Source organism: Ursus arctos, chromosome X, assembly GCF_023065955.2.
Source record: "Ursus arctos isolate Adak ecotype North America chromosome X, UrsArc2.0, whole genome shotgun sequence".
In the NCBI taxonomy this organism is placed as follows: Eukaryota; Metazoa; Chordata; class Mammalia; order Carnivora; family Ursidae; genus Ursus; species Ursus arctos.
Window position 1 is genome coordinate 114,595,942 of NC_079873.1, and position 24,096 is coordinate 114,620,037.

The 24,096-nt window shown below is 39.7% G+C and overlaps 1 protein-coding gene across 1 annotated transcript in view; it reads left to right on the forward strand.

Annotated features, from left to right (window-relative positions):
- Positions 1 to 24,096, forward strand: part of MCF2 (MCF.2 cell line derived transforming sequence) — a 79,540-nt gene that overhangs the window by 25,087 nt on the left and 30,357 nt on the right. Inside the window, exons 7-19 of the mRNA XM_044392435.1 lie at positions 988 to 1,121; positions 1,436 to 1,550; positions 2,528 to 2,647; positions 4,816 to 5,007; positions 5,973 to 6,164; positions 7,474 to 7,645; positions 9,052 to 9,099; positions 12,660 to 12,697; positions 15,177 to 15,265; positions 16,416 to 16,482; positions 17,214 to 17,329; positions 17,446 to 17,515; positions 19,307 to 19,399. Of these exons, the coding sequence (XP_044248370.1) occupies positions 988 to 1,121; positions 1,436 to 1,550; positions 2,528 to 2,647; positions 4,816 to 5,007; positions 5,973 to 6,164; positions 7,474 to 7,645; positions 9,052 to 9,099; positions 12,660 to 12,697; positions 15,177 to 15,265; positions 16,416 to 16,482; positions 17,214 to 17,329; positions 17,446 to 17,515; positions 19,307 to 19,399 (1,446 nt within the window). The remainder of the gene's footprint in view (positions 1 to 987; positions 1,122 to 1,435; positions 1,551 to 2,527; positions 2,648 to 4,815; positions 5,008 to 5,972; positions 6,165 to 7,473; positions 7,646 to 9,051; positions 9,100 to 12,659; positions 12,698 to 15,176; positions 15,266 to 16,415; positions 16,483 to 17,213; positions 17,330 to 17,445; positions 17,516 to 19,306; positions 19,400 to 24,096) is intronic.

The following is a 24,096-nucleotide window of genomic DNA, read 5'->3' on the forward strand; positions in this document are numbered from 1 at the left end:
GGTGACATTTTTATTTTATTTATTTATTTATTTTTGAGGTGACATTTTTAAATTAAGAAGAGGAGAGAAACTGAAATTTTGAATCATAATCTAAAAGTGAAACTGTTCAGGGAAAGACAGCTCTGTCCCTCCTGAGCTGTGTGATTGCAGCATTTGCACGTGTGACCTTACTTGCACAGTGAGGTTGACGTTGATGATGCATGCGTACCTCGTAGGGTCGCTGTGAGGATGAAGTGGAGGGTGTGACGTATGTACAACAGTGTTTGGCATAGCTGGTACTTCGCAAATATTCGCTCTTCATGTCTGGGTTCTTATTCATATTGGTGGTGGTGTCTTGGAGCCTGTTCTCAAATACGTGTACACGCGAATTTTTTGCATAACATTTCAGAGGACGCTTGGATCTCCTGAAGGGAGTCGTAGATCACTCTTAGATGCCTGAAGAATCTACCCACCAAGGTTAAGACCTTTTGAATAGAAAAAAGCATATGCTTCATGACGAATTAATTAATCTAAACATGAAGTAACGTCATACTTACGGCAGGCAGTGATGGGTAACGATTAAGGATTAGTAGGAAAGGCTTCAAACTCTATTTGAATATGCATTAAAAATTATTTTTACTCTATGCTTTCTTGTGTGGTAGACTTCATTAGGCTGGTACTGCTTTACTGGAGCACATTAAAAATATTAGTAGAATAGAATAAATTAGAACTTTCTACCAGTTAGAGAAGGAGACTACAAATGGAGCACAAGGTACTTCTGCCCATAATGATCTGATAAAAATAGTGATTGCAACATCCCTCTCAGCAGGCAGAGGCTTGCTTGCAGATCCTCATGGGTTTTGGTTCTGTGGTACTGACGTACTCAGTAAAGACTCTTCTAGAACTGCTGTTTCTCCTCTGCATGCTGTAGGTGTGTGCTTCCTTCTCTTTAGGTCCTTCAAATTAGGGGACTAGCAGGCTAATTCATCCCATTGTGCCTTTTTATAGAATGATATTACAGCAGTAACCAAAGAGGGAAAAATCCTCCTCACAAGTCTGGAAGTGCCTGGCTCTGAAGACGCTGTCAGTTCAAGGCTTGAACATCGTCACCACATAAATGGTGACTGGCAAACTGTTAACAAGTGAGTACTCTGCTTTGGGTTTAGAGTTACTTATTTTATACTTTTGAAAGGGAATTATACATTTTGCTGCCATCTGTTAAGTGTGAAAATATTCCTGCACCTCTGGGAATCTGAGAACACCTTCCCTAGTTGTCTCACACAGATTAGTTTGCTTGTGAAAGAGGTTCCGTGAACATCGATGGTCTCTTCATGGACCAAGTGTCATGGCCTCTGACTTTGCCTGTAATTCTTAATGTCTAGACCACGTTTATGTACATGCCTACAAGACGGATCGTTATTGTGAAGGAATTCTGATGACTTTTTTTTTTATTAAGATTGCTGACTCAAGTACATGATATGGAGATAGCTTTTGATGGATTTTGGGAAAAACACCAACTAAAAATGGAGCAATATCTGCAACTATGGAAGTTTGAGCAGGATTTTCAAGAGGTTAGTCAAAACATTCCTTTCTACCTTTTTTTTTCATTATGTCAGAGGTCCTTGCTCCTTGATCATCAGAAATATAGTCTCACAGGATGCCCATTTATAACCAGAGAGAGATGAAAATGGGGCAAATGTGAGTGAACCCTGCCAAGATGTCTGTCTTTTTAAAAAAAATTATTTAAATTCAATTTAGTTAATATATAGTGTATTATTAGTTTCAGCGTAGAATTTAATGATTCATCAGTTGCATATAATGCACAGCGCTCATTCCGTCAAGTGCCCACCCTAATGCCCATCCCCCAGTTACCCCATCCCCCCCGCACCTCCCCAAGATGTCTTTCTTGCTTACTAATTTCCTATGAGAAAGCACTTAAATGCTAACATATAAGACAGGACTAAGTTGCCGTTCACCCTGATGTTTATTATTGTAATTTATTTTACGTATAAAATGCTTTCGGCCTACTATGGGATAGCTTTCCAAGGAAATAATACTCACTTCTTTCTTGATTTTTTTTTTTAAATACCATATAACTATACTGGCCATATTTTAATACGACATAACAAAAACATTTTTTTCAGATCCAGTAATTTATTTCTATGAAAAACCTGATACATGAAGTGAAATCCTATCTAATTATACATTTTTTTAAAGGTTACAAAAAAGTACCTTCTAGCTGGATGCTTCTGGAAAATACATCACACATGGTCAGGCTCCTTGCAGTCTCTATCATATAGTACTTTACCAGGAGGTCCAAGGAAAACTCACTGCTTTTCTCTCTTGCATGTGGCCAGCCTGTTTTCCACCCAGGAAAACTTGCTTGGTATTTCACTTGTTCAATTCTGGGAATAAAATATTCTCCACATGTGCCCTTTTTCCATGTAGCTGTCTTTTTTAATAGCATTTCCTACAAAACTGGATTAAGGGAAAATGCTTAATACCTTGTATGCTTTTAAGACTTGTTTTTTTTTTTCCTTATTTATAGCTTGTGAGTGAAGTTGAACTTATGTTAAACCAACAAGCCGAGTTGGCAGATGTAACAGGGAACATAGGTCAAGTAAAACAAAAAATAAAAAAGTTGGAAAACTTAGATGAAAATTCTCAGGTAAGATCACATCTCAGATGTTCACTATTCTAATAGTTACATTCTGATAGTTTTTGGTAGTATCAACCCTTATAGGCCGCCTTTCATAGCAACGGTCTGTGTAATTGGTTTAATAATACTGGTCTATGTTCTTTTCTGACCAATGTGAGCCAGAGGTGACACTGCAGACGTGTCCTGTAGCTGTAATAGGTGGCCTCTGAGATGATGATGTGAACGGTTTCAGGCCCACCATTAGGAACAAAGGCGTAAATCATTTTGAAGAAGCTAGAAAAATATCTATCAAGAATGCTATTTGAGGGGGCGCCTGGGTGGCTCAGTGGGTTAAGTGTCTGCCTTGGGCTCAGGTCACGATCCCAGGGTCCTGAGATCGAGCCCCGCATCAGGCTTCCTGTTCAGTGGGGAGTCTGCTTCTCCCTCTCTCTCTGCCCCTCTCCCTGCTCATGCTCTCTCGCTCTCAAATAAATAATAAAATCTTAAAAAAAAAGAATGCCATTTGGTACTTGGAAATGATGGAAGTCTACAAGAGCATAATTCCTTAAATATCCATCCTGTGGATGTACAGTTGAAGCAAACACAGATTCAGACAGATAAATCTGCTTTGTCTTAGTAGCTGTGTGACCTTGGGCAAGTTGATTAAATTTTCTAAGCCTTGCTGTCGTCTTCTATAAATTGGGGATAAAGTGACTTACTTTGTAGAATGATTATGAGGGTTCTTTTAGATTTGTAGGTAAAACAGCACAGTACCTGGGAGAGGTGATTATATAATAAGTAATCAAAAGAGCCAACAATTATCATTTTGCTGGTCTTAAAGGCTTGGACTCATGGCTTTCATAGTTAACACACTAGCTTTGCTCTTCTGTCTTATATGGGAGAGCAAAGCCATTGTTTTTTAAAATGCATTCCTAGCAAACAAATAGATTTATGGGTATACTGTAAGCATCTAAAAACAGAATTTGAGGGGCAGCAGTTGTGGTGACCAGTTCTACAATTATGCTTGTAGGTTGTTGTGACTGTGGGGCAATTTATAAATCTCTGTGGCATAGTAGAAAGAGAAGAAAAATTGGCGTGGAAATGAGGAAGCTTTGAGGTTTTTGTTTGTTTATTTTTGTTTTTAATTTTTTTTTAGTTTTGTGATAAAAAATACCCCCACATAACATGAAATTTATACTATCATAACGATTTTTTAAATTTTTTTTTTTTTGAGAGAGAGAGAGAGAAAGAGAGAGTGAGCATGAGCGGGGTGGGGAGGGGCAGAGGGAAAGAGAGAGAGAATCTCAAGCAGGCTCCATGCTCAGCTCAGAGCCTGACGCGGGGCTGGATCTCAGGACTCCGAGATCATGACCTGAGCCAAAATCAGGAGTCGGGCGCTTCACCAACTGAACCGGCCAGATGCCCCCCATCTTAACCATTTTTAAGTATATAGTTCAGTAGTCTTAACTATAGTCACATTGTGGTGCAGCAGATTGCCAGAATTTTTTATTTTGCAAATCTGAAACTATACCCATTTAAAAAATAACTCCCTGTTTTAACCCTGGGTTTCCTGCCAGCTAAGTAGGCCAGTCACTTCATCGTTATGGGCTTCAGTTTTTCTTGTTTTACTTTGACAGATATTTCCTGACCCCCTACCGTTTCAGTCACTATGTCAGGAGCAAGTGGGGGACTGGGGCGGGGGGAAGCGGAGGGGGGATGCCAGTAGTCGATAGAGTGGGGGCAAGGTCACAAAGATCGCTTTTGACTTGGAGACCCTGTGGTGTTCACTTCGGGTATGTAAAGTAGTCAGGGAGATGACGACTACCGAGATTTCCAAGGCTGAGATGGTATGAAACCCGTTAGCTTTCATTTGGCCCCCGCGCACCTCATTGGATATATGCGGTTCTGTTCTAAATCTGTACATACCGGGAGAAGCAAGCCTCATCCACACTCCGAGCAGGCTGGTTAATTTTCTGTTTCTGGTACCAGCAATACGTGGGTTTCTGATGGCGTCACTGCTGTCAGCTAATTACTGTAACCGTGAGCTTTCTTAGAGCCTGCAGAAGTGTGACATCAAATCATATTTTTGGCACTCTCTCTGCCTTGCTAAACCAGTCTGCTTCTCAATTACTTTCTTGTTTCTTCTCTATTTGAACAGATATCATACCGTTCTTATTTTACTCCTTTCTTAACATTAGGATCTGTTAGCAAAGGCCCGGTTTGTGATATTACACGGACACAGACTTGCCGCAAATCACCATTATGCACTTGATTTGATCTGCCAGAGGTGCAATGAACTACGTTACCTTTCTGATATTTTGGTTAATGAGATCAAAGCCAAAAGGATACAGCTCAGCAGGATCTTCAAAATGCATAAACTCCTGCAGCAGGTAGTGTCATGAGGCCTGATATGTTTCTGAGCGAGAAGATAATTTTTTGTCTTCTAGGGTATAGGGTAAAGGTCTGTCTGGGAGAGCTTTGGAATTAAATTTGGAAGATGTTGAAGGATTGACTTTGATGATGTTTATTTAATCCACGTACCTTTGCCGTATCCGTGGCAAGTCTAGTATTGTAAGAATTTTGGCTTCTGTTCTGAATATTGAGATCACGGTTGTGATGGCTTCCTTTCTATTTTGGGTGCATCTCTGAATCCTCTCCTCCAGTGATAGTTTGCAGTCAGCACACTTTCCGAAGCCCTAGAGGCATTTTGCTAAAGCCGGAAACTCCTTCCACACTTCATAGTTACCGCAATAAGAAATTAAACAGTGACGGGAAGATATTCCTCCATGGCTTGGAGGTCTGACCCCTTTCAGAATTAGGCAGTCAACAGAAGAGCTGGCCTCGGAAGTGGAATGTACAATGAGGATATCATTTACAGGTGTCATATCTGAACGTGAACATTTTAATCTGTACATCTCCTTCTTGGCAAGGAAACTTTTATCCTTGTCCTTGGCAATCACTACACATTTATATTACATTTTATGTTTTCCGAGGCGTTTCATACATCACTTATTGATCTGGGGAACGTAGCATGCAGCTCGAGTGTTAGTGTGGAGAGAATGGTCAGCCTCTTCACTGCAGAATGAATTCCTTGTTATGAAATAAGTACAGTGCTTCCCAGCCTGGCTTCGGGCCCAGAGCTACTGAATTGCAATTTCTGGGGGTAGAGCCCAGATATCTTTATTTTTCACAGCTCTGAGAACAACTCTGATTCACAGAAGCCAGGGCTGGTAAACACTCCTAAAGGACAAACATATTTCTATTTATTCATTCATGGTTTTGTGTGTGTGTGTGTATCTGTGTGTGTGTGTGTGTGTGTGTGTGCGTGCATGCGTGTGTGTGATTTGCTCATCAGGCTCGTCAGTGCTGTGATGAAGGAGAATGCCTTCTAGCTAATCAGGAAATAGATAAGTTTCAGTCTAAAGAAGACGCTCAGAAAGCCCTTCGAGACATTGAAAATTTTCTTGAGATGGCTTTGCCCTTTATAAATTATGATCCTGATACACTACAGTATGAATTTGATGTAATTTTATCTCCTGAACTCAAGGTAAGAGGCTGGTTTTTTGTTTTTTGTTTTTTTTTTTCAAATGAACAAATTTTTTAAAACTGTAATTCCAGTAGTGTTGGCAAGGGATTTACTACTTCACAGTTAACTTTATGTCAAATTGCAGTTACACGCTTCTCTTAAGGATGAGGCGTGGTATTAGTACCACCATTAAGCATCAGAGAATCCAAAGGCTTGAAGCGCCAGGCTGGCTTAGTTGGTAGAACATGTGACTCTTGATCTCGTGGTCACCAGTTTGAGCCCCACGTTGGGTGTAGAGATTTCTTAAAAAAACACTAAATTAGTAAATAATAGACTTTTAAAGAAAGCATCCCAAGGCTTTATGCTTGCTATATAATGGAGAATAAATCCTCTTTGAGCTGTGATGCCATTATTTTTCAACTCTTTTCACATACTAGGAGTTTTCACAGACATTGTTTTGCGAATGCTTAGAGGAGGGGCTAAAGCTATCCTAGGAGAATACTGGGCCCATGTCAGGAGCATTCTACTCCAAATGTCTTGTCTTCCTGCTGCACTTACTACCAACAGGTGCTGTGTGGCCACAGATCTGGCTTTCCTACGGAGATTGAGAATGAAAAGATAAAGGGGCTTGTTGGGGGAGGGGTATGAGCAGACATTGGTATTAACAAGGAAGAGACCTATGGGTTGCCGCAGTAACACCCTGTTGGACATGTCATGAAGCACTCTCACTACATTGTAGTGAAGAGATTTTGTGATGCTGTTTGTTGCCAAAATGTGTAGTTGACTCTTCAGTTTGGAACAGTATCTAAAACCGTGCTTAGCTGCAGATCTTAAGGGATACCCCAGAAAATCAGAAACGTGGCCACAACAATAACCAAGTGATTTCTCTGGAAGCAACCAAGCTAATCTCTAACTGCCTCAAATCATCTAGGAGGAGCTTTTTATACCACAGAGAACTGTAGAATGTCCTGCAGGCTAACACGTAACGCACTGCTCTGACTAGTGCTTAACTGGTGGCTTTCTTGTGCTAAACACGCCTCCTTTTCCAGCCCTTATTCCTTCCAGCCAGGACGGGTAACGCACTTTAGACGGTGACCTATGTCATGACTGCTCGATCAATTTCTTCAAGTTGTTTTGGTTGAGATCTTCTGGTTTTATGACCATGTGAAGATAGTGCGTTCAACTGTTTTCTGTTGCTTTCCCAGTTTTTTCTAGTTATATTTTGAGCTCTAAATTAAATTTTTCAACCATCTGGGTCTGAGAAATGTCATAAGATTTGTAATGACCCCAATTCAGAAAGTATTTCACAGAAGTCTCGTACAACCCGCAGGTTCAAATGCAGACTGTACAACTCAAGCTTGAACACATCCGAAGCGTATTTGAGAACCAACAAGCTGGTTTCAGGAACGTGACGGATAAGCACGTGAAGCCGGTCCAGTTTGTGGTACCTGCTTCTGACAATTTGATGAGATCTAGAACACCATTGTTTTCACCTAAACATGGTAAGGTATCTTATGTTCACTCTTTTTTGTCCTGCTATTGTCTGTCACTCTTGGTGTAAATACTGAATGCATTCTTCAGTCCTGATAAATCGAAATTTTATTTAAGCACCTTTGGTCACGTTTACACTCTTGCACAAGGCAGAAGTCATGGTCGAGATTATCGTACAACAGAAAAGCATAGTAGTAACATAGTGTTGTACAGAATGAGGACAATCGGGACTGAATGGTCCAACCTTCATGAACATTTTACGAGCGTCAAACCCACCGCTTTCTTCCACAAGTGGAGGAAAGCATATGAATCTGGTACACATGGGCACGCGTGTGCATACGCACACACATATTTACTACTTACGTGGATAGATTATTACTTGGTTCTTCTTAGCTTCTAGTAGGTAAATGCCTTAGGTAATAGAATGGATTGCCTTTTCTAAGTGCTGGTAAACAGAGTAATTTTGCTAGTAATTAACTGTTAGAGTCTGTTTTCTTGTTTTAATCTTTGTAGACTAGTTTTAACCATGTGATAGCCATTTCCTTTCTACATTCTGTAGGGTCAAATAACTATCCTGACTGTGGTGCAAACTAATCTGGAAGTAAGATGATTCCATTGCCCGAAGTTTCCCTTGAGCTGCCTCTGGGGCCGGGGCCTCTTAGGGGAGAGTAATTTGGCCTTTGGGGCCCCAAGTTAGTTGAACAGGTGAACAGGGGATGAACTTTGGTCTGTCTGATCTGAAGGATCAGAGACCTCACTAATGTATGGGAAGTGCTTTGAAATTGGGAGAAAGCTTGAACCAAGCATAAGGAGCATGAAAACCTCGGTCAGTCCCTGCATGGATCATATGAAAACGAAGTGATGAAAGCATGTCACTGAGCTCGATGCTAAAAGCTATGTAGTTATTAGTTATTAAATATAAAAATATGCTCACAAATGAAACTATGAACAGTGCCGTAAGTGAAGAACGTTGACTAAGAAGATACAGGGCAAAAGAATAGAACAACCCAAAAAACCAATAAGGGGCTACAAACTAACAGCTATGGGAATAAAAATAGGATAGGTTTATATTCCTTAGCAGAAGACAGACCTCAGGTAGATGTCTGGCTCTGTTTATCGGCTGTGTGACCTGGGGCAGTTCACTTAACTTCTTTTAGTCTAGTTTCCTTGTTTGTAAAATAGGAACAGTATTGCCTCCTGACTTGAAAGGGTTGTTGTGAAGACAGAAAACCCTTCTAGTATATAAACAGTACTGAATAAACTAGACCATCCGTCTGACGTCTGACGAAGGTTTCTTGCTCTGTAGTCCTCTGAAAGCTCAGTTCCGCTGAAGGCGTTTGTCACTGAAAGTACATTTTGTTTTATTTTTTTTCCTTCCAATATTCTTATTTAATGGCATTACACTTTTTTTCTGCAGTGGGAGTTGGATACTCTTTCTTTCAAGCATGTAAACTTTTTTCCAAAGGTACTCATCTTTATTACTTTTCTTCGGTACATTTTCTGAGTTTGCGTACATGTGAAAAACCAGTTTGACATCTAAAACCAGCAACAATTCATTCTTGAATTTTGCCCACAATTAACTTTTTCCCTTTTTTTCATAATAATCATCCATATTCTCTCCGCATTAAACTTACCTTGAAAAATGACCATCTGAAAAGTAGCTTATGCTTCTAAACTCAGTCTCATCAAATGCCCACTCATAAAAAGAAACCAAGAAAAACAATTGGCAATGTTAAAATAAATCAAGCTTTCTTTCATTTTAGAGACTCTCGTGTCATCCACAATATGACTATTTGTTAGGAGTTTGAATTTTCCTCAATTTAAGACTGCCTAATGTATTTATGTGGAAGAAGGCAGTTGACTGAATAAATGATATGGATGGATAAATGATTTTACCCATTATTTATTGTGGTTTCTAAATTAAATCAAAGCATCATTTATGCTACCGACATTGTTTATTTTTACCTCATTGCTCTGTGAGTAGTGGGGATTATAACAATCAGGTCTAAATAATTCTTTAAGACTTTTAATTGCTAAGCCAAGTATGTAAGATTTGGTCAAATCAAATTTTGTTAATATTTTATACAATAAGTCAAACTGGTTTTGTTTGTTTTTGTTTATTTTTATTAATTTGCATCAAACAATTCTGTACCTAGCACAGTGCCTGGCAACTAGCAGGATGCAATAAATATTTGTTGAATTAATTTTTTTAAAAGATTTTATTATTTGAGAGAGAGAGGGAGAGAGTGGGAGTGGGGGGAGCGGCCGAGGGAGAGAATCTCCAGCAGACTCCCCGCTGAGCACAGAGCCCCACGTGGGGCTCGATCTCACGATCCTGAGATCATGACCTGAGCCAAATCAAGAGTCGGTCGCTTAACCCCTGAATTAATACTTAATACAGAGGGAAGTTAGCAAAGAACATTGTGAGGGGTAAACTGTGGTTTGAGCTCCTCACTCTGTAGCTCTAGTCCGCATCTTTCTCGGAAGCTTCAGACCTGCATTTACAGTCTGCTTCCTTGAATTTCCTATAGGCCACTCAGACTCCGCGTACCCCAGCCTGATAGCCTCTCCTGCAGACCTTCCCCTCTTCCTCTGTTCCTCATCTCAGCGAATAGTACTGTGATTCCTGAGGTCGCCCCACCCTGGGTCACTGGCTTCCCCTTTGCACTCATGCCCCACCTTTAATCAGTCACAAAATCCACTTCTTTCCATCCCCACTGCTGTTGCTCACTGCCACTTCCTTAATCCAAGCTAAAGTCGTCTGTTGCCTTGACAACCGCAGCAGTCTCCCTGTCTCCCCACTTTCCCTTTCACATGCCTCTACTTGTCTTGCCTGTTGGACTTTACAGTACTGTTCTCTCTCTGAGACACTGCTTGCTTCCCTCTCCCTTTCCCCTTTGCTGGCTTCTTTTCCTCCAGCAGATTTCCTGTCCCTAGTCCACTTCCTTCACATAGGCTTTTCTTTCCTGCCTCTCCTCCTCGGCGCCCAGTTTGGTTGAGCGTCCATGCTGTGTGGTCACATGCGCAGCCGTGTGTCTTTACTGCTTTTGTGTAATTGCCTGTTTTCCGTCTCTCTTGTTAGAGTGTAAACTCCGTAAGGACAGGGACTGTGTGCAGTTCACGTTCGTATCCCCAGCCCTAAACATGGAGCTTAGCATGTAGTACAGGTGCACCATAATTTCATGTATCTATTCACATTTTGCAAGAATGAATTTCTCTACCTCGCTTTTCAGAAAAAGCTGCATTCCTCATGAACTGTGTATATATTCCTTTTTCATCTCTTAATGTAGTTGCAAAGAATTAATTATTAGGACAGCCAATTAGTAAGGCTCCCTCAGTTACCTTTATAAATAAGTTTGGATCTCTGTGTATCAGGTGTCTTTAAAGTGGTGAACATCAGTGTTCATTGAGAAATTGATTTTATGTGGTAAGTGCCACTAAGTATAACATATATTTATATATATGATGCTATAAACATAAAGCTTGTATATAAACTTTTTTTATTTGTGTATAGTTGACACACATTACTTTAGTTTCCACTGTACAGCATAGAGATTCAATATCTCTATACGTTATGCTATGTTCTGTACATAAAATATACATATGTGTGTGTGTGTGTGTGTGTGTGTGTGTGTGTGTGTATTTTAAGTAGGCCCACACCCGACGTGGGGCTTGAACTCATAACCCTGAGATCAAGACTTACATGTGCTCCTGACTAAGCCAGCCAGGTGCCCCTATAAAATGTATTTTTATTTTTACTTCTTTAAAAAAGTTTATTTATTTCAAGTAATCTCTACATCTAGCATGGGGCTTGAGCTCATGACCTCGAGATCAAGAGTCGCACACTCTTCCGATGAGCCAGCCAGGGGCCCCTAAAATGTATTTTTAAATAATGAAAGTGAAATATAAAATTTAGAGAACCTAACAGCATGGCCTTTCCCTGAGTGTGCCTTGCAGTGCTTCCTGCCAAGGAGGAAAGGGCAAAAAGTATATTTCTTCCATAGAGAGAAGAGACCCCCCCTGCAGCCTGTGTGGGTGGCAGCCTTTTTTAGCCGCACTGAAAATAAGGAAATCGAATGACCTAGTCTTGCGTTGGACCATGCCCTGGGGTTTGTAGGAACATTTGGACTCCTTGCTTAATAATATATGGGCTCACCTGTTGTAAACACAACAGAAAGATGAAACAAAGAAGGGGAGGGACGCCTGGCTGACTCAGTTGGAAGAGCATGCAACTCTTGATCTCAGGTCGTGAGTTCGAGCCCCCCATTGGGTGTAGAGACTGCTAAAAACAAGTAAACTTTAAAAAATACAGATAGCTTCACTTTCAACATATTTTAAGAAAAGAAGAGATTAAACAGGAAGAACAGAAAGATCAAAGCTTGGAATTTTGACGAAATTTATTTTGTTTTAGCATTTTAATATGCTTCAGAGTTGTTTTATGTAGTTGTTAGGAGTATGTATTCTGACAGTAGACTATGCAGATTTGAATACTACCTCTGCTTCTTGGACAAGATACTAACCTTACTTACTTATCTATGAAATGGGGATAGAAATAGTACATATCTGTTAGGGTTGATTTGAGGATTAAAAACCAAAATGGGTGTGTAGGGCTTAGAACTGCCTGGCATGTAGTTATTAGTTAAATTCAGATGTTTCTCCAAACTCTTTTGGATACAGTTAGTCAGTGAGCTACAATCTGATGAAATGCTTATGTGTCAAAATGAACAGTAAATCTGCAAATAATTACGAATGCTAACACTTACCTTCATGCTCGCTCGGCAATCAAGTGGTTGTTGGATGAGTCAGAGAATGTGTGAAGATGTAGCGAAGTGATCCTTGATAAGAAGTTGAAATTGTATAGATGAATCTAACCAGTCAACTGTTTTGTATAGTGTGATTTATGAATACTAATATAAATATGTTAGAATATTCATAGCTCTCTATTTAATAAACATGCATGCAGTTTAATTGAAAGTGTTGATTTTAATTCTGGTTTGAAATTCCTCTTTCATATTTTTCTACCAGGAAAGAAGACTTGGAGACAAAATCAGAGCAACTTAAAAGTAAATACCATTAATTAATTCAAAATTGGCTTTATTGCTGTAGTTGCAGAATTGGTATGGAGGCTTAAACCATATTTTTAATCCACTAAACCAATTTTGTATGTTTGAAAGCCTATTTAATCTAAAAGAAGGTGCTCCTGCATTGTGTCTAATTGCAGTCCTGGCATATTCCCAGGTGTATGAGCAGTTTCTCAAGTCTTGGCTCAAGTTCAGGATTAATTTCTGTAAAACACCTATCAGACCCAGCTTCTCTTTCCCCCACCCCACCTCAATAAACTTAAATAAGTATTGCACGTTTCTACAAAAGGAGATTCCTTTCATAACTGATTACATTCCTGTAAGTATGAAACGTGGACAAAGGACAGGTGCTAATGGCCCATACTCTGGGCTCAAAGAAGGCGTCTGTTCATTTCTTGATCGATACAAGGCTCCTTCTCAGTTGTCCATGATATTCTGGTATCTGCACAGAGCAGCCTCATCGTAACGGTAGGGCCCTGCATTTTCCTCGTGTCTTCTTGATGGTAAATAAGGACAAGAACATGTATCTCCCAAGAGGCAGTGTAGCAGTGATAGAGACTACCTGGCTTTTAATGCCAAATCCATCAGTTACTGGCTACATAACCTAGGGTAAGATCTCTGGAGCTCCATTTCCTTATCTATAAACTGGGGATAATAACGCAACACCCTCATCATAACGTAACATAATACGTAGCATAATATTTCTACACCATTATGAGCTGGCTAATGAATGGCCTGGTTATCATCTTATACAGCCACAGCTTCTGTTTTCAAGAAGAAACAGGCTGAATACCGAATCCCATAGTCTTGCGGGTCTTTCGGAAGTTCGTTTCCACTCATGACACCCTAACGTTCGTCCATGTGGAGTTACTCATTTGCATATCCCAGGGGCAAAATAGGAGGCTGTGGCTCTGTACATTTTTTGGGTGAGATTTCCAGCTGGTGAACCGAGTTCCAAACTGCTCACGTTCTTCCAGTTCAAGTCCATCTGCATAACCCTTAGGCATTTAAAAGTATAAATTTGTGTTTCGAAACTTTCCAAACTTGTCTTTCAGAAACCTGTTAGGAGTAAAGGATGCATAACTTTCTGATGCGTGAAGAAGCACGCAGCAGTCTCAGTCTTAGTTATAGTATTAAAATGATAATAGTTGGCACATTCAGATAGAGCGAATCAAAGCCTAGTCTTAAGGAGGGAGCATAATGGTGGCACACCATGGGCTTGACTCTGTTTCATCACTTATTAGGTATGGGACCCTGGCCGGGTTGCTAAACCTCCCTGAGCCTCAGCTTTCCCATACGTAAAATGAGGATAAGTGTGCCACAGCTTGCTAAATGGCTGGGAAGATTGGATACAATGATTTGTGATAAGTACCTACAACGGTGCCTGCACAATATATAGGAAATAGTCAATGAATGTTTATTCCTTTCCACAGGTGTTTGTAATGTTTTGTGGAAATGCTTTTTAGCTGACAGATCTCATACTTCTTTTGGGGTTCTACTTGTTACAGAGTAATGCAACATTTGCTTGGAGTTCAGGCGTTTTGTAGGCTCAGAAGTCCACATACAGCCAGGATCCCTGGAAGATACTTCTGAGGCTTCTGAAGAACAAATCACCACCACAGATCTCATGTAGTTGACGCAGCAGGCCAGTCCAAGTCCTGTAGAGTCTTCAAAATAAGATAGTGGTTTAGGCTCAGGGAAGTCACTTGTAGCAAAAACTGACATGTGGCAGAGAGCAGAGACAGAGACTGACAGGTTATGGCCATTTTAAGAACAAATAGTTACCCACATGTTATTAGCCCTGGAGTGTATCATCAGATTTTTATCACATCATTCATATTCCTGATGATACCACTGAATCATTAGAAGGCGAGTCAATGACGTTGTGTATCCTTGGTTAAAGAACTCAAGGATTCATGGAATATTTCCTGGAAAGTTTCCATCAAAAATCATTAAGGTTAAAAAGCTGTTTTTTTCTTCAATGAATAAACTTTAGTTATTTGGAAACTCAACTTTTTATAAATTAACCTCACTTCCCAAAAGTGCCAAATGAATGAGACATTATTTAATGTGTAAAATACAATTTTTTTTCTTAGAGTGCGAGTGGGGGCTGGGGGAAGGTGGTGGGAGGCACAGAGGGAGAGGGAGAGAGAATCCCAATTTCACGACCCCGAGATCATGACCTGAGCCGAAATCAAGTGTTAGATGTTTAACCGACTGAGCGACCCAGGTGCCCCATGTGTAAAATAAATTCTAATTAGTATCTTAAATCTGTCCTCTTTGGCAACTCAATTTTTTTTTTTTTACCAGTGTATGTCAAAGTTATTCCTGAAAAAAATAATCCTGGTGTTTTCAAGTTATCTACACAGGACCTAGAGAGAACTTAATTTGAGCTAGATTTTCTCCAAAAAGAACTATACTTACATAGATGCTAATTTAACTTTTATTTTCATCATTTCAGATTGAAGTGGTGCATGATTGTCAGGAGAAGAGAAGTTCTGGTCAATCCTCCAGTTTGGACAACGACAATAGCTTGGATGTTTTACAGAAGTATCTTTTCTTTATTGACATACACTCATATACACATCTACCAGTAGGAATCTCCGATTCAGTGTTGAAGGCAAATGTGGTTGGAGTTTGAAATCACAGAATGGGGTTCTGTTACGTTGATGAAAAGAGCACTAGATGAGGTGTCAGAAGTCCTAGAATTAGGCCTGGCTAACCTATGCTCTGTTTGTGTGACTTGAAAATTAGCTGGAGTTTTCCAGAATCTTCCATTTCCTCTTTTGTAGAAGAGCTAAAAGTGAATGAGATGATGTTTCAAAAACTACAAGGGTTATGTAGATATACAATGTTATTTTATAGATGTTTACTTTTATAAAATTATGTTACTATTCTAGACATAAGAATGTTTACCTTTTTTAAAAGATTTTGTTTGGGGCACCTGGGTGGCTCAGTCGGTTAAGTGACTGACTCATGATTTTGGCTCAGGTCATGATCTCAGGTTTATGAGATCAAGCCTCGAGTCAGGCTCCATGCTCAGCACGGAGTCTGCTTGAGATTCTGCTTAAGATTCCCTCTGCCCCTTCCCCCACTCACTCACTCTCTCTCTCTCATATAAATAAGTAAAGAAAATCTTTTTAAATAACCAACTCTTACAACTCAATGGTAAGAAGAAAAAAAACCCCACAGATTAAAAAAAAAAAGATTTATTTATTTGAGAGAGAGAGTGAGAGTGGTGGTGGGGGGAGCAGAGGGAGAGGGAGGAGGGGAAAAAATCTCAAGCTGACTCCCTGCTGAGCGCAGAGCCCAGGTGGGGCTCGATCCCACAGCCCTGAGATCGTGACCGGAATTGAAACCAAGAGTTGGATGCTTAACTGACTGAGACACCCACGTGCCCAGTAAATTGATTCTTAAGCTTAGCGAGATAGAAATAAAGTGGGTTTTTTTTTTTCATTTAAAAATAAGCGCTGAGCCCCCTTTCCTTTCTTGTAAATGTATTTTAAAGAGTCTTGTGGGTGGTACTTATTCCAGAAACCATACAATTAATTTTGTATTTTGGTGATAAAACCAAAACCATTGGTAGTTCCTACGCATTAACAATTTTTACCTTAGACAATTTATAATGAGAATGATTGACAGGTCATAATGCAATTCTAAAGCAACAAAATAACTGATAAATATTGTTTCTTCACTTTAGCCACGTCTTGAATGAACTGATACAGACAGAGAGGGTGTATGTTCGTGAGCTGTTTACTGTTTTGTTGGTAAGTGACTCAAATGGTATTTTCCCATCTCTGCCCGAATGCTGTCCTGTTACATTCGGTAGGAGGTGTTGAGTCTTGTCTTGCTGTCTCCTTCCTTGGTCGTCATGTGCCAGCAGGAGGTATTTCTCCCACTGAGGCTGCATGTCTGTGAAAAGTGCGTATTCAGTTCTCCCTCAGTAGTGAGAATTGTGGAACCCAGATTTTATTATAGAAGGGATAAGCTGTTTTCTTAAGAAAGCAGACTGTTATAATTATTCCCAGGGTGCTATTTAGAGATGGTGATGTAAAGAACTAAAAGTAGGAGTAAAACAGTCATTCAATACAAATGTCATAATATTAATTTGGTCTGAAAAAGCTAAACACGTATTGCCAGTTTAAGGAGAGGTGAATGACCTGTAATATAATTTTCATGCTTGGTTTCTGTTTTGTTTCCTACACTATAAGCTACCCTGCAGGCCAGAGAGTCACTTTATTCTACCCGTTGAGTGGGAAACCATGAGTTCCTTGTCTTGCTTTCAAAAAAAAAAAAAAAAAAAGAGAGAGAAGAAGAAGAAAGAAAAAAATTTTTTTTAAATGAATAACTTTGGGTACTGGAAGATTTGATTGTTAAAATTACCAACAGCTTTACCCACTCATCCCCTATACATTCTGCTGTATCTGTGCCTTTGGTGGTCCAAACGAATGTGAATATGAATATTTTTTAAATGAATAAATGTATTTATTTTGGGCAGGGCTATCGAGCAGAGATGGATAATCCTGAGATGTTTGATCTTATGCCACCTCTCCTGAGAAATAAAAAGGATATTCTCTTTGGAAATATGGCAGAAATATATGAATTCCATAACAAGTATGTAATAGCTGAATTGAATTTTCTTTTTCATCATATTACTTAAAGGGCTATTGGCCAATTTATTGTATTTCACATAAAATGACATCATTTTTTTTTCTCTGAAATTTTCACAGCATTTTCTTGAGCAGTCTGGAAAATTGCGTTGATGCTCCAGAAAGAGTGGGACCTTGTTTCCTGGAAAGGGTTTGTTAATTATTTAAAATATATAAATATGGGCCACTAAAATAGCAGCTCATTTTATAGGACCAGATTTAGAGACTAAGTCGGTGTTGTGTTTTCTGTCTTTATGTTTTTGGAGGAGACACATCCCCCTGGCAAGTATTTAATGTTAAACCAGGTTTTGCTACAGAAGTTGATGCAGTGAAGTACCCGGAGCGTGCAGGTGCCATTGTCTTCCGTGGTCTCAACTGCTTCAATGGCTCGGCTTGTGACCACTGACCTCTGGAGTCCAGGGACCATCCTGGCTAGGAAGATGTGAGACTTGGAATCACCTTTGCATAACCATTCTTGGTTTGGTTGATTTTTAGCCTCAGAGATGCCTTGGCATTCCCCTCGAATACATGCAAAGTCTTAGACTCAAACGTAGTCTGGCTTTTAGACACCAGGATATCTGTCACAGGAACTTTGCGAAACAGAGGGCTGTCTGTTCTTTTTATTCTACGAGATCATTCAGGGAGGCTCATTTCTCCATGTCTCAAGAGAATGCTAAGCACAATTGACTTCCAGGCTTTGTAATCATACCTCTCCTCCATTAGAATTTTTTCTTAGGATATTGTCTGCTTATCTACCCCCTCCTCTTCCTGAAAAATCAGTTCCATCTTGATTTAAGAGTCAATTTGGTAGTGGTGACCATTGAAAGCTTCCGTATAGATGTCTTATCCCAGGGAGTGTTAATGGACTCAGAATATGATAAGGTTAAGAAAAACCTATTTGTTATTACGTTTCTCAATATATTCTCACTTTAAACACATTTGAATGATAGTCAGATTCTTCCCTGACTTCCCTAAGCAACACCAGTCTCTTTCCTTTGGACTTGTGTAGTACTTAATGTCTGTACTACTCATTGGGGATTTTATGTTTGCTATGCATTTTTACACGTATTTGTGAATTCTGTCTCCAACTAAATGAAAAACTCTTTGAGTCAAGGTCCATATCTTATATATCTTTGTATCTCTCATAAGGTGAACAGAGTTTTTGGCAACCAGCATTGGTTTAATAAATGCCTGTTGATAATGTTCATTCATTCAGTACCCATCTACTGAACCCTTACTATACACCAGGCACTGTGCTAGGCAATGTGGATAGCAAGACCAAAACTATTCCCATAGAAAAAGAGGGAAAAATAATTGTATTCAGTGTGAGTTGTGCTATATCAAGGATATACAAAGGATCCTGTAGGAGCCAAGAAGAGAGGCATCTTACGTAGATTGGAGTATAAATGATGGCTTTCCAGAAGAGATGACTCATGAGAAGGATGTCGAAGAGTGAGTAGGAGGGAGCCTATTAGATGAGGGTCAGAGAGAATAGCATGGGCAGATGCCTAGTGGGGTTGTAATACGATGATATCCCAGTGATGAACCAAGGCTGTTGGGAGTTAGCTCCAACTTCGTTCACTAGGGAAGCGAGAGACTAGTAGCATGGAAAGAACATGTTTCTTTGTACCCTATTAGCTCATACTTACGAGAAAAATTCATCTGTTTTTATAGTTCAGTCAGAGAAGGCTTTTCTCTCTCTAATTCTCAGACTTGGTAAGTGAAGGTTATGAAATTACTGGGATAATTATGTGTCCCTCTACTCAGTCTGGTGGGCATGCTCTTCTTGGAATATAAAGAAGGCTAGCTGCCAGTGCAGCAGGCCCTTTGGGCCGCGTTCCCTATAATGCTTGGCCCCACTCATTCTTGTTCAGCCTTTCTTGATAAGAAAAGTACATGTTCACAAATTGATAATATATTTGAATTTTACTTTTTATCACAGAAAGATGATTTTCAGATGTATGCAAAATACTGTCAGAATAAACCCAGATCAGAGGCAATTTGGAAGAAGTACTCAGAATGCGCCTTTTTCCAGGTATAGTAATTATTCAGGTATTGGGTATACTCCTTCTGCAAGATACTGGGATATTTCTGATAAATTCATTTTCTACTTTAAGTTCTATACAATACACACCAAAGAACTATTTGCCCTGCTGCAGAACACGCACAGGCACAAATACATATGCTGCTTCTCAGAGGCAATGACTTTCAGTTCTTTTAGCTTCTTCCTTTGGTATTTACCTCCATGTTTCCAAATAGCATATTTATATTGCTACTTTAACCCTCTTCACTGCCCCTGCCCCACACCGGATACACATACATACTTCTTTTCCTCCAAAACATCCAATATGGTTGTGAGTTTAGTTATATAGATATACAGTGTTAAACTATTAAGACCATGTACTTCCTATACTCAGATGAATCCTGTGATATCAGATGGTTGATTTTCTATCCCTTTTGTTTTTCTTGCAATTGTCTTTTTTACTCGCTTAATTTTTTATTTTTTATTTTGTAAAGTTTTATTCATTTCTTTATTTTTAAAGACTTATCTATTTATTTGAGAGAGAGAGAGTGAGCACCTGCATGTGCAGGGGGAGGGGCAGAGGGAGCGAAGCAGACTCCCCACTGAGCGTGGACCCGACATGGAGCTCGATCTCACAACCCTGAGATCATGACCTGAGCTGAAATCAAGAGTCCAACACTTAACTGAGGCAGCCAGGTGCCCCTCGCTTAATTTTTTAGGTACTTTCCCATATTCTACCCTAATCTCTCCTGGTTATGAGAATTACATAAATCTCTTCTTAGTACGTTAAACATACTCTCTGTTCTCTGAATTTTATTTTGAATTATTCTCTCCTGGACTTCTCTGATCTGCTCATTGAGACTCACTAGACCTGTTGCACAGCTGTCAACCTGGGATCTTAATGAGTATAACTTTTGGGGTAGGCTCCCCTGTTTGCTAGGTGCCATATCTTTTCCTGGTTTCACTCACTTGTTTTGTAGAACATATTCTCCAGTAGTTTTGCTGAGAAAGTGTTCCTGGTAGGTAAAAGTTTTGAGAGCTTGCATGTGTACAAAAGTCTACCCTAACACTTGATTGCTAGCTTGGCTGGGTATAGAATTCTATGTAAGAAATAATTTTCCTCAGAATTTTGAAGGTATTTGCTACATTGTCTTCTGGCTTCCAGTGTTGCTGTTAAGAAATATGATGCCATTTTGATTTTTGATCCTTTGTGTGTAAGCTATTTTTGTCCTGTCTCTGAAAGCTTAGGGAACATTCTTATCTTCAGGGTTCAGAAATTTCACAGTGCTGTGCCATGACGTTGGCACTATTTTCATCCATTATGTTAGTCTTGTGGTGATCCCTTTGAATTTGGAACCTCTTCTCCAAATTTACCTGGATTTTTTTTTCTTTGATTTTTCTTTGCCCAATTTTTTCTATTTTCTCTTTCTGGAATTTCTGTTGTACAGATGTTTGATATCCCTGACCAGTCCTCTAATTCTCTTATCTTTTCTCTCTCTTTTCTGGCTCTTCGTCTTGCTCTGTTTTCTGGAATTTGTCTTTCAGTCCTTTTATTGGGGGTTTTGTTTCTGCCATTAAGTTTTTAATTTTGAAGAGCCTCTGCCCTTTTTTGTTCTCTCAATGTTCTGTTTTTGTTTCATGAATTCAGTATCTTCACTTATCTATGTGAGGGTAATAATAATAGATTTTCCTTCTAAAGATAGTTTTTTTCTTTCTCGCGTAATTCCTGTTGTCTTTACATTGCTTTTGTGTTTTCTTTTTCTTCATCTTGTTCCTGTCACTCATATTAGATACTTTCCTCAAATGTCTAGTGATACTTGTTTGTCCACTTCAGAGTCAGCCCTAGAAATAAAAAGCTCATTGGAACTATCCTGTGCAATATACATTGATTGACCCTGGTTCTCACTGTTGAGTGATTTGTCTCAAGGTGTTTCCTGGGAGGGATCCCCACACCTGTTCCTTTAGAAATTCTTTCTCAGGCTGGTCAGATTCCCCAGTCTGTTACCTGGTGACTAAGGATCTCTTTGTCAGTGTTCTGGTAGCCAAGTTGGGGGAAAAGGCTGAGAGTCTTTAATTTGGTACGTAAATATCCAAGCAGTCTCTTTGTGTTCAGTATGGTACGCTGTCTTCAGTTGGATCTGGTATTCCGTAGCTCAAAGGGCTTCCCTTCTACTCTTTTCAGATAAACATCCATTCTTCTGCGATCCAGAGGGAGAGACAGCCACCCAGTCGTGCATAGTAACATGGCTTTCTGAGAGCCTTCTGTCCCCTCCTTTTTTAAAAATTTGCCATTTTAAACATTTTATAAAGATTTATTTATTTACTTATATATTGAGAGGGAGAGGGAGCGCGAGTGTGGGAGCAGGGGGAGGTGCCGAGGGAGAGAGAGAATCTCCAGAAGACTCTATACTGAGCACAGAGCCTGATGTGGGGCTCGATCCCATGACCCTGAGATCATGACCTGAATTGAAGTCAACAGTGGGATGCTTAACTGACTGAGCTACCCAGGTGTCCCCTTTCTCTCCCTTTTAAAAACACTTTTATGCCCATTTCATTTTCTTTTGGTAACAGCTTTATTGAGATGTAATGAAAATACCATATAATTCTCCCCTTTCAAACGTGCAATTAAGTAGGTTTACTATATCCCCAATGTTGTGCAACCATTACTGCAGTCAGTTTAAGAACAATTTCATACTGCACAAAAAAACCACCCATACCTTTTCGTAATCACCTTGCAACATTCCTCCAACCCCTATAGCCTTCTGCAATTAGTAAGCTACTTTCTATCTTTCTAGATTTGCCTGTTCTGAACTTTCATATAAATGGAATGAAAATATATGATCTTTTGTGTTTCACTGATTTCACGTAGCATCATTGTTTGCAGTTCATCCACGTTGTAGCGTGTGTATCAGTTGTTCATTCCACTGCATGGGTGTCCGACATTCTATTTACCCATTCATCAGTTGATGGTGATTTGGTTCTTTTCCAACTCTTGTGTACAAGTTTTTTTTGTGGATATGTATTTTCATTTCTCTTGGCCATATAACTGGGTATGAAATTGCTAGGTTGCTTGGTGACTCTTTTTTTTTTTTTTTTGGTAACTCTCTTTTTGAAGAACTGTTGGATTGTTTTCCAAAGTTGCTGCACCATTTTACATTCCCACTGGTGGTGTATGAGGGTCCTGATTGCTCCACATTCTCACCAACACTTGTTAGTATCTACTTTTTTATCCTCCCCTGCCCAGTATCTACTTCTTTTTTTTTTTTTAATATTTTATTTTATTTATTTATTTGACAGAGAGAGAGACAGCCAGCGAGAAAGGGAACACAAGCAGGGGGAGTGGGAGAGGAAGAAGCAGACTTCCAGCGGAGGAGCCTGATGTGGGGCTCGATCCCAGAACGCTGGGATCACGCCCTGAGCCGAAGGCAGACGCTTAACGACTGAGCCACCCAGGCGCCCCCCAGTATCTACTTCTTAAACAGACTTTCAATAACCATATTTTTTTTCAAACCCACCTTCATCTCCCTCTTTCAGACGTACTTGATGTCTGTAATTCTGGAGTCTTTGTGGAGGGGAAGGGGAAACTGAGTTAGTTGTTCCTTGGCTTTTCCCTATGCCAGCCAGAGATTCACTCTTCTCTAGTGTGCTCACTTGCTTACCGCTTGTCAGTTTGGCTTTCAGTTTCCGTATTTGATTGATGTTTTTTCCTCTTCCATCTTTGTAACTTTGCGTTTTGTCTTGTAAAAATGACTTTTAAAAATCCTTTTAGTTGGCTGGGGCGCCTGGTTGGCGCAGTCGTTAAGCGTCTGCCTTCGGCTCAGGGCGTGATCCCAGCGTTCTGGGATCGAGCCCCACATCAGGCTCCTCTGCTAGGAGCCTGCTTCTTCCTCTCCCACTCCCCCTGCTTGTGTTCCCTCTCTCACTGGCTGTCCCTCTCTGTCAAATAAATAAATAAATAAAATCTTTAAAAAAAATTAAAAAAAAATCTTTTTAGTTGGGCTTTATGAGTGAGGAGAGCTAAATGCATGTATCATTCCATCATCTTTAACCATAAGTTGCTAACTGAATTGTTTTTAAAGATTTTTTTTAAGTAATCTCTGCACCCAACTTGGGGCTCAAACTCACAATCCTGAGATCAAGAGTCGTATGCTCCACTGACTGAGCCATTAGATTGTAATTTGGTTTTTATCCAGATCCAGAAGCAGGTCCCAGATCTTATACATGTATATCCTCTCCTACTCTTTGCGTTCTGTACTTCTTAAATGCACATTTTATCCTAATCGGCCCCATCTTGCCATCGTTATGGACCCTACAGCGTTCCCAGGACCCAAAGTCATGACCCTTATGTTTACCATGGCGGTGAGCCAGTAATCAGATGAACTGTAGCACCAGTTGATGAGGTCTGTATTTTTCCTGTGATATTAAAAAAAACTCCCTCTCATACCCAATTTGATTTATATTTGGTACAACCTGTTTCTTTTCTGGGCCTTGGCTTGTGGAGCTGAGCCTTTTGTTAATTTTCCTAGATAGATTTTTTCAGTCCTGTTTCGTTAGTCATGTTCCTCTCTGGCCATTCATTGTTTTCTCATCTTTTAAACATTCCACATCAATGCGCATTTTATGTAAAAACTTATAAGTGTTTGAAATTTTAGCATTTTCTACCTCTCAAATCCTTGAAATAATGTTCACAGTAGGGTTTTTTTGTTTTT